The sequence below is a fragment of the Mesoplodon bidens genome (assembly GCF_964165515.1).
Source record: "Mesoplodon bidens genome assembly, contig: HAP1_SCAFFOLD_157, whole genome shotgun sequence".
Classification (NCBI taxonomy): Eukaryota; Metazoa; Chordata; class Mammalia; order Artiodactyla; family Ziphiidae; genus Mesoplodon; species Mesoplodon bidens.
The window spans coordinates 839,195-849,595 of NW_027671774.1; the positions used below are offsets into that span (position 1 = coordinate 839,195).

General features: G+C 55.4%; 1 protein-coding gene across 1 annotated transcript; it reads right to left on the minus strand.

The window, feature by feature from the left end:
• Positions 1–4,429: 4,429 nt before the first annotated feature.
• On the minus strand, positions 4,430–9,958 carry LOC308611091 (NUT family member 2G-like; the record flags this gene model as incomplete). Its single annotated transcript, XM_081260014.1, is given in 6 exon segments — positions 4,430–5,173; positions 5,694–5,810; positions 6,227–6,496; positions 7,965–8,313; positions 9,291–9,469; positions 9,473–9,958. Coding segments are annotated over 6 exon segments (2,133 nt in total). The 5' UTR covers positions 9,947–9,958.
• Between the last annotated feature and the right edge of the window lie 443 nt (positions 9,959–10,401).

The window sequence follows — 10,401 nt, forward strand, 5'->3', positions numbered from 1 at the left end:
TCTAAGCAGTTTATTTTTAATAGACCTGGCACACCATCCCAGCAGTTGAGGGTGTGCCAAGACAAATGAGCAACCCAAAGTGGAGGATCTCAGGCAGCACCTAGATTCAGGTTGATAGGAAGCCAGAAAACTTGGTAACAGCTTTTAAAGAATGCAAATGTATTTAGTCTTGTGAGATTGCAAGTGGAAGCCCTGCTGCGCCCCAGAAGCAAGCAATCTGAAGGTGTTCCCTGGGGAGCAGTCACAAGAAAACAGTGCTTCAGATAAGTGTACAAGCTCCATTCTGGGAGATACCAGTGAACTGTAGTAAGGCAGAGTGAGGGTGGAGAGATGGCACCCCCAGCCTACCTTCCCCGAGAGCACATCCGTAGCCTCTAGATGTGTGCTGAACCTGAAGCCTGCTCTTAAGTCTTGTCCCTACTAGCAAATAGGCCTTTTTCATGTAAAGGCTGGGGCTGTGTCTCAGTCTGATGTGTAGTGGTACATCCTGGGGGTGGTATCCTGCCAAGAACTGTCTCTCCAATTGTTACAGTCCCATGGGACCCAGAAAAGAAATCCCTCCTGGCCTCCAGAGCCAGGTGATCAAGGAGCATCCCCTGAGTGGAGGCCACAAAAATGGGATCTCCTGTCTTGGAGATTCTGGCTCTCTGGAGCACATCAGAAGGAAAGTGTGAAGATGATGCTTACTGGCTGAGTGAGGCGGTGGGAAGAGTGCAAAGATGACACCATTTGAATAAAGGGAAAGAGGGAAAAGAAAAAAAAGAAAAGAAGAAAAAAATATATATATATAGCAAGACAGAGGAAGAGCAGGGAAGAAGGAGCCAGCTGGCTGGAGCACAAAGCTGTCACCTGCAGGAAAGGAAAAAGGGGAAAAAAGATGGCACCTTTCAGTTTTATCAAGGCAAAGAGAGAGCAGGAAGATGGCACCCGCCAGCCTCTGTCCCTGGGGAGTATTCCAGCAGGCCCCTGTTCCTCAGATTAATGCTTTAAAATTGGGAAGTGAGTCTCTTTCACCAAAAGTCAGAGTGCTTTTCAAAGGGCTGCTTCTACACTTGGCCCTGGGACAGGTGAGTCTGTGCACAGGCCCTTTAAGAGCTGTTCCTGAGTTCACCACAGCCCTGTGGGTCTCATGGGATGTGGCTTGTTGGTCTTCAAAGTCAGATGTTTTGAGGGTCTATCTCTCAGGTGCCAGCCTTAAAATTTGGAGTGCCCAATGTGGGGTCCATACCCTTCACCTCTCAGGAAGAAGCTCCAGGTTTTGAGTTCCTTCCTAATTGTGTGTCTCCACACCAAGGATGGGGTTTATGGCAAAATTGTGTCTCAGCCTTTCCTACCTGTTTTGATGTGGTTTCCCTCTGGTTTTCCTGATGTGAAGGGGTTGCTCCACCATCTTTTAGTTTTCTTCAGAGGAAATTTTTCCATATGTAGCTGTAGCTTTGGTGTGTTTGTGGGAGGAGGTGGGTTCGGGATCTTCCTATGTTGCCATCTTGAACTGGAACCTATTTAATATGTTTTAAATTTTGGTTTTCAGTCGTTCAGTTTGTTACTAGTATATGGAAATATGATCAATGTTGTGTATTAATGTTTATGTATTGATTTTATATTCTGAGATCCTGCTAAAGCAAGCTATTATAATTTATTATGAGTCTACTTATACCTTCCTTGGAATTTTCTATGTAGACAATTATGTCATCTGTAAAGAATGACAGTTATATTTCTTCTTTTCTAATATGTATGCCTCTTTTTTCCTTTTCTTGCTGTACTACACTAACTAGAATCTAAAGTACTAAGTTGAAAACTAAGATAAGAGTGGACCTTCTAACCTTGTTTTTGAACTCAGGGAAAAGCATTCATTCTTTCACCATTTCATGTGATGTTAGAAGTAGGTTTTTTGTAGAGGCTCTTTATTAGGTTGAGGTAGTGCCCTTCTATTCCTCGTTTCCTGAGCACTTTTAATATGAAGGGGCGTTGAATCTCGTTCAGTGCCTGTTCTGTGTTAATTGGTGTAACAGCACGTGTTTCCTCTTTAGACTCAATCGGGTAGATTACACTGGTGAGTGGTCACCATTGAACAAGGCTTGCATCCCTGGAATAAACGCCACTTGGTCATAGTCTGTTATTCATGTGGATGCTGATGGTAGGTATTCTTGTGGATTCCTTCTAGGAGGGTAAATTCTGGTTCCCCCAAAACGTCCGTGTTTAACCCCTCCTATGACAATATGTGCACGTTACCTTGTATGGAAAAATGGACTTTGCAGCTGTGACTAAGTAAAAAATCTTGAGATGAAGAGATTATCCTAAATTTTCTGGGTGGGCTATATATAAACACAAAGAGCTGTGTAGGAGGGACACAGGAAGAGTCAGAGTTGGAGAGACCATGTGATGAGGGAAGCAGAGATTAAAGTGATGCACTTTGAAGATGGAAGAAGGGACTAATTCCAAGGAATGCAGGCAGCCTCTAGAAGACAGAAAGGGAGAGGAAACAGATTCTCCTGTAGGGCTTCAAAAGGAACAAGCCCTGAGACACCTTGCCTAATATCAGACTACTAAGCTGCAAAAACTTTCTTTCACAAAGGGTCAAGGAGGGCTGGGAGCACATATGTGCTGCCCACCTGGACAGAGGGGGACCTGTGAGGCTGACCTACAGATTCTGTGGAGGTGGAGAGACATGAGCCCCTTTCTTCTCCAAGCTCTTTGCAGGGTCCAGCAGAGAGTCATGCCACCTGTGGAAGCCTGCGGCCCCAGTTTTGCATGCTGGTGGTGTAGGGGTCATGTTCAGGGAATCTCTGTTGTCCTAACACCTGCCTGGGTCCTGGGGAAGGAATCAGAAGTCAGAAGCAGGAGAAGAGCCTTTGGCCAGCAGGGAAGGGGGGGTGAGGCCCAGGGCAGGTCCATAAAAGATCAGAGCATCTCAGTGCTTTAGGAGGAAGGGGCTTCAGAGGTGGGCCAGCACAGGCTGTGACAGAGGCTAAGCGGACTGGGAGGGGAGGCACTTCTGGGAGACAGCGGGGGTCTACCCCCTGCCCCTCATTGTTTGCTCGTCTCACTCTAATGAGGGGGTCATTTCCCCTGCTCTGATGATTCGAAGCCTCTGCCGACACCCACAGGACGGTGACCGAGGCCTCCACACTCCTCAGCATGGATCCCAGCTCCCACTCAGATCTGGGGCCACAGACACCTCTCCCACACCCTGCCGCCCCTGTGAGCAAGCTGTTCTTGTGAAACGTGGTCATAGTTTGTTAGGAGGACCTGTTTCCTATGGGGATACAAACCAGTGTTGATACCAGTACACACACACGTCCAGCCATGGGTGCAAAGGGAAGGGACAGTAGCTCTGGGGTGTCTCTGCAGACCCGGAGGCCCCGGACGCCAGTCCCCACGGCCACAGCCACCTGGGTCCTCCTCCCTCAGTTGAACGAGATGCTGCTGCACAGAGATCCCACAAGTTCCACAAAGGGGCCCGACTGTCCTTTCCCTTATACACACCTTTAACGGGGGCCCCATGAATCTCCCCACACCCATTCCCCTTGTTGCATCCTCATTGGGATGAAGAGGTAGCTGCCTCCACCACTCTCCACATTGCAGTAATCCCAGTGGAACTAGAGGATGCTCCCGCTACGATGAGGCAGACAGTCCCGTCCCCATGGCCAAGACTTTTCGTCTCTGGTCAGGCCACCCACACAGGAAACCCTGGATGAGCGGAGGGTCATCCCAGCGCCGTCGTCTGGCCACATGAGGAAAGCAGAGAGAAGCTCCATAATGACAAGGGCCGTCTCCAGGCTCCATCCTAGAAACTGGTGAGTGTCCAGAGGGCTGAAAGGCACAAGAGCAGCTCTGCCTCCCCAGAAGGTTCAGGGATGCAGAAGACGGTACAGATGCCCCAGAAGGGCCCTAGCCAAGCAGGCGTTAGAGAAGGGGCTGATGAGGGGGTCCCTGGGGAAAGTGAGAGCTGTGCGTTCCCAGGGGCAGCCTGAGGAGTCCTTGTCTATGTGGAGGAAAGGTGTGGCCACCTGTAGACCCAGAGCTCCTGTGACCTCCCTCATCCCTCCTTCCTCTCAGGATCGCTCTCTGTGGAGCAGCTCAACACCAACAAGATGACAGTGGCCTGAGAGCATTTCCCACGAAAACGATCTTTGTTCACAATTTACATACATCACTCCAAAGGTCCTCCTCCCACACCCACCTACCCCACCTCCCTACCCCCCCCACAATCCCGCTCCCCCTCCCCACCCTGGTGGTCCTGCCCCCCTCCCTTCCCCCCACATCATCCAGGATCAGCACTGGGAGGAGGAGGAGCCCCTAGGCTCCCCAGGGGGCTGCCCTGGGGCCTCGCCCTGGAGGGCTGGCCCAGCTGTTCCCTACTGGCTGCAGTGCTTCTTCCTCCTCTTCCCACGCTTCTTTGTGTCAAACGGGTCACGCTTTCTCTTTCTCAGCTGTGAGGGGCGAGCCAGCCCCAGAGCCAAGGCTGGCCTCCCAGAGACGCCGAGGCCGGCCTCCCAGAGACGCCGAGGCCAGCCCCGGGGATGGGCAGCTTCTCAGCAGCGGCTGGGCGTCCACACAGAGCCCGCTTCCTCGACTTGGGAGCGGCTGGTGGAGCTGGGCTGAGGCCTCTTCTCTGAGAGGAGGGGGACTGGGGAGCACTCTGGGCCCCCCAACCTCCAGAGGAAGCCAGGGCTGAGACATGTGCAGGACTGAGGGACATCCCGAAAGGCACCAGTATATGCTGAGAGTCTACGATGAAGACGCTTTGGAGCACCTCCTCGTTCTCACTGGACCCGTCCCTGGGCACTCGGGCCTCCCGAAGAGGAGAGGCCTTTCTGAGAACAGACGCATCCCTGGATCTCAGTAGAGGGCCAGTGCGCCTTTGACCCTGGGGAGGGGAGAGCCGTACGGGCCGGAATATAGAGAACTCCTGACGTCCTCCAGAGGGAACAAAGACTTTGGGCCTGCACAGGGCAGTGTCTGTTTGGATGAGCCTATGAAGAGCCTGAGAATCAATCTCTGGTGGGCAGGCTTCATCACTGACCCCTAGATGGGGGTCTTGGTCGTGCCTCTGGGCACCTTGGCCGGCGTCGGACTCAGAAGGACTTGAGGCCATTCCGGGTGCACTGTGACTCGGGGCTGCCCGCACACTGTCGTCCTCTTTCAAGGCCAGGAGTCGTTTCTGCACCAGCTGGTAGGAGGGAGGAGGACAGTGACGGCTCCACACACACGTGTGAGAGGAGGAGCACTGGGCAGTGGGACAATGGCCCTGGGGGGGAGGAGGGGACGGGCGACCCCAGGACTCGAATCCAAATACAGACACTGTGGCAGTCCTGCCATCCTCCTGCAACTGATTCCGAGCTTTGTGACCTTCCCTCCCCTCCCGGCTCCCCATCCTCTCCTTCCTTTCACCCTGCACTGCACCCACCCCAGAACGGGCCCTTCCCCATGCCAGGTGTCCCAGGCAGGGGAGGGATGGACAGTGCTATGTGGCCCTCCTGTTCTGGGGCCCTACCTCTCCCCTGTTCACTGGGGTCCCTCTGTGCCCTGGTCTTCCTGAGTGTCCCTTGTGTCCCCTGTTCTACCGGGGATCCCTCCCTCCTCTGGCTCCCCTGGGTCATCTGGGTTCCCCTGTCCCCTGGATCACCTGGGGTCCCCCTCCCGTGGGGTCCCCTGGCTCCCTGAGTGTCCCTCTCCCTCCCCTGTCTCACTTCTTCGGGGGTGAGCCCTTCCTCCTGCTCCAGCTCCTTCTCTAGGGCCAAGAGATCCAGCTGTGGGTCTGGGGAAAGCAAATCTGCCAGGAATCCAGGGTGAATGACTGCCTCCACCTAGAACAGAAAGAAGAGGCTGTGAGCATCCTTGGCCAGGAGTGGTCTGTGAGACAAGAAGGCCAGGAGGGAAAGTGAAAAGCAGAGATCCACCCCACTGTCCTCCACAAGGCGGGGATGGTCAGCGCGCGCACGCACACACACACACACACACACACACACACACGCAAACATGCACATACACAGTCACACACAAAAGAGCACATATACAGAGGCACAAACACAGACACAAAGGCATACACACAGATAGACACAAACATATACACACAAACATCTGCGTAAACCTCCCCTAACACCAGGCTCAGGAGCAAGGAGCTGAGCTTAAGTCCCAACGGCCTGAGCAGAACCGAGATCTTGGGTGCTGAGAGTTCCATGCCCTGGCATCTTGCAGACCCCAGTCTCCAGGCCTAGCCTACTTTGGTGACAAAGTCCTCCTGGGAACACAGCTTGTCGATATAGCTTAAGAGATCCGGGTCCGAGTAGGTGCCGTCCTCTTCCTGCTGCAGCTCATTTCCGTCCTCTCCCCATTCTGCATCTGAGTCGCCTGTGGCTGAGTGGACGGGCCCCACCAGCGCCTCCATGATGTCCATATACTCCCTCACAGCCTCAGGTGGAATGTCCTCGGGTGCCTTGGGCTCCGGGGGTCGCTGAGACCCGTGTGGCTTCGGGCGGGAGGGCTGGGCCCTGGGGCCGGACATCCTGGGAGCACAGGCTGCGGCAGAGCAGGAGGAAGGGAAGGAAGGTGAGGGGCTCCCGGTCCACCTCCTGACCACCGAGCGCACGCTGGTGAGGGCACTGTTGGGGGACATTGATGTGGGTGTGGGGGGGTCAGGACCACCTGGAGCTTCATGCACAGTTGGAGGGGGGAGGTAAGGGGGCATCTAAGAGAGTCACATATAAGGAAGTGGGGAACCTCCAATTTTCCAGGGGTGTCCCCATGAAGCCCACTTCTTAGGCAGACTTTGTGTGCAGTCCTTTGACAGGGAGGCGTGAGAGAAGTTACAAGATTGACCAAGTCAATACCCCGTAGTAACAAAGGGCATCTGAGACCCCACCCCCCACCCCCCGCCTCGGTGGCTGTTTTGCTTGAAAGACCAATGCCCCTGTCTTGAAGGAAAATGATCCACATGGGAAGAGTGGCCAACCCTGGGCCCCTGTTACCTGTGCGTTCAACTCCAGTGGGAACCTGGGTGGCTGGCTGAAGGCCCACTTTCGGGGCTGGGGGCCCCCGAGGATCCAGCTTCGGTGGGGCTGGAGGAGGCAGGCCCTGCGCGCACTGCATCCACCGCAACTGCTGGATCTGCATCTCCTCCTCTGCCTCAAATTGCATGAACCTGGGGTGTGACGGAGGCACAGGCCATCCTGAGAAAATGGCCTGGGTTCTGGAGCCCAACAAAGGCAGCCAAGAATGAGGGATTGGGAGAGGATGTGCCTTGGGGCTGTCAAGGCCCTGTGAGGTGCTGTCCACAGCAGAGAGCTGCTCCTGGAACTGATACAAGATCTGGGACCCTTCCTGCCTCACCAGCACTGGAGAGCATTCAACAGCATAGAGCCAGGTCGCTGCATTGAACCAGGTCAACGGGACACGTGGCTGACCCAGGGGGCACCCTCCCCATGCCCCCCATCCAGAGCCACATGAAGGGCTGACAGCCAGAGGCTGGAACAGGCATGTGTTCCCCACAGGGGTCCTTGCCCAAATCCAGGACCCTGGGTTGGGACTGAGAGTTCTGGAACGTAGACCTGGAGACAGGGCTCAGGAGAGGCTGGACGATGTGGATGCTGAGCTTAGAGGACAGGCCTTCCTTTCCTCTGAGAGGTGCTTGTTTGTTTGGTTTTGTTTCTTAAACCGAGGGGATTACCGTGGAGTAAACACTGGAAGGGCCAGAGACCCTTGGGCTGATGACAGCTGGCTTCCCCAGCCTCTTGAGGGATGCCAGGGTACCCACTCAGGCCACTTTTCATGAGGAGAGGGGGTCCCAAATCTATGTCAGTGGCCGCCAGCCAGCCACCACTAAGGAAGCAGCAGGCTGGCGGGTGGAGCTCTTTCCCCAGCCCAGCCCATATGGCCGGAGTTGGACCCCTACTGGACTCACAGCTTCACCCTGCCCCGTCCTGAGACCTTCATGTGAGGGCAAGGGTAGGTCAAACTCAGGGGAGGGCAGAGCTCGTGGTGGAGGAAGGACAGAAGACCCAAACTGTCAAGGTGAGGGAGGGGTTTCTGGAGGACTGTAGGGCCTCTGGGCTGCGGGCCCCCCGTTCCGAGCGACAGCCCTTCTCCTTTGTCCTCTCTGATGAGCACCCCCACGGCCAGACCCTGCCCTCACCCACTCGCCTCACCCTCCACGCAGCCCCTGGGCCCAGGACGCTGACTCCCTTTTGCGCCATCTCGTAGTAGATCATCCGGTCAGAGTTGCTAATGTGCTGCCATTCCTGCACGGCCCTGCACAGTCCCTCCTCCAGTGTCATGGTGGGCTTCAGGCGGGCCAGGGATCGAAGCGCTGGGCTGTAAGCACTCGGGGTCAGTCTCTGTGCCCAGCCCAGCCCCCACCTGCCTGACCCCACCCACCAATGTGGACCACACATCACTCAACACAGCATGACTGAGCAACAGGAGAGTGAGAGGCAGGTGTCTGGGAGAGCAGAGACAAGCCTTCCCGGCTACGGCTGTCACCGCCTCACACTCACTCGAGGATGACCATCCACTCCCAGGCTAGAGCTGGGACACTGTGCCTTGGGGAGCTCTTTTCCTCTTCAAGGCTGCCTTTTCATAATAAAAATCACCATCATCAGTGAGGCGTGGCATGTGCCAGGCAATCTGCTCACACTTCATAGATTAGCCCAAGGAGTCTTCTGCACGGTCCTCTGAAGGTGAAGTGTGATTGTCCCCTTTTTACGAGGGACCGCAGGTTTAGGATGGAAATGCCTGCCAGGCTCACAACTCTAGTGGGAGAGAGCCCATGCCCTTAGGAGAGCTCTACCATCACCCTGTTCCTAGTGGAATTCTCCACATCAACAAAGTCGAGGCGTGCATGAAGCGCTCTCCTGGGCCCCACGCTCCTCCCCCTTCTCCGAAGTGACCTCCCCCGGCCACGTACACTCAAGTGCTGTATGAAAGGAGACGTCAGCACAGGAGAGTGTGGCATCCACTCCTTGGCTCCTCAACTTACACCACGACCCTCTCTGACTGCAAGTCTTCAGGCCGTATTAGCAGGAGAATCATGGAAGAGCAAGCTGGCTAGACTCACAGGGGGGTGGGGTCAGTTGAGATAAGGCACATTTCAGTCATGATGTCATGGACTGGCAGGCTCGCCCGTATGACTGACAGTGTGCCTTTTCGTGGCGTGGACATCGCCTTCACACCTTGCTTCCAGTATCCCTAGAAACCTAACCTGCGAGTCCATCCCCAGTTCCTCTTTATCTAAGAGCTCCGATAAGCTCATGACTCCCTGAGCGTTCATGACCCCCTGAGCGTTCACTCACATGAGAAAGCAGGAAAGAGCTTCTGCATCAGGACTCTGGGGAAGGTGTCTCCGGGCCAGTGGCTTGAGGCGCTGCCACCGTCGGAAGTTACTGTACACGCTCTGGTGGTTAGAGCAGTCCTCCTGCGAGGCATAGGGCTGGTTGGTGTCCAGGCTGCCCTCCCTGGAAGTGCCATGTGGCTATGGCCCAGAGTTCACTGGGCGAATGTTAGGGGCCATCTGGGCAGCTGGTGGTGGAGCTTGAGGAGGAAAGCCTGGGGTCCAGCCTCCCTTGCCAGCCTGAGTAACTCCAACAGCTGGAGCAGTCACAATGGTCTCCATCGCAGGGGTTGCTAAGAATATGGGTGCAGGACATGCAGCACTCCCGCTGAGGGCCCCTGGAGCGCTCCAGTTGAGGGGGCCCTGAGGAACGATAAAGGTCTGAGTCTGGGGGGCCTGCACTGTCCTCCCTTGTGACCTGACTTGTACAGTGAAGTTGCAAGCCCCAGGGGCACTGGGGCCACAGCCACCATTAGCCACCAAAGGCATCCTGGGGAAAGCTGGCAGCCGCAGGCTGCTGCCAGGAGGGAATGCGGGGGTGATGAGAGGTGGCAGGTGCTGCTCCCAGGGTGGCCAGTGCTGGGCGCCAGGAATGGGTGGAGGAAAGGACACTGCCATGAAAGTAGACAAGGAGGCACCGGGGTTCATGGTGACATCCGTTCCCAGCACTGCAGATGCTGTTGAGGCAAAGGAAAGGAGTGAATGGAGGAGGAGAATGGGCAAGTGGGACTGAGGCTTTCTGCGGCATCAGAGTGTAAATCTCCACAGATGAGAGACTCTTGGACAAGGGAAACTGCAGCGTGCAAATGTCTTCAAGTGATTTTCATGCCCTGACCTCCAGTTGAGAATTATTCCACTGGTGACCCCACGCCCATCCACCAAGCTCCCTGACCCCTGCCTGCCGAGAAGAAATTGCCTCAGCAAGCACTCACTTGGAGAGCCTCCCTAAGGCACACCCTGGCACCTAAGCCTCACAGGCTGTCTCCCAAGACCTGGAGCTGTGTGGACATCTGCTCTGTGAGAAATGCCCCTCAGCCGGCGTACTAGCAGGTGGGGCCTTCTGCAAGGTAAGT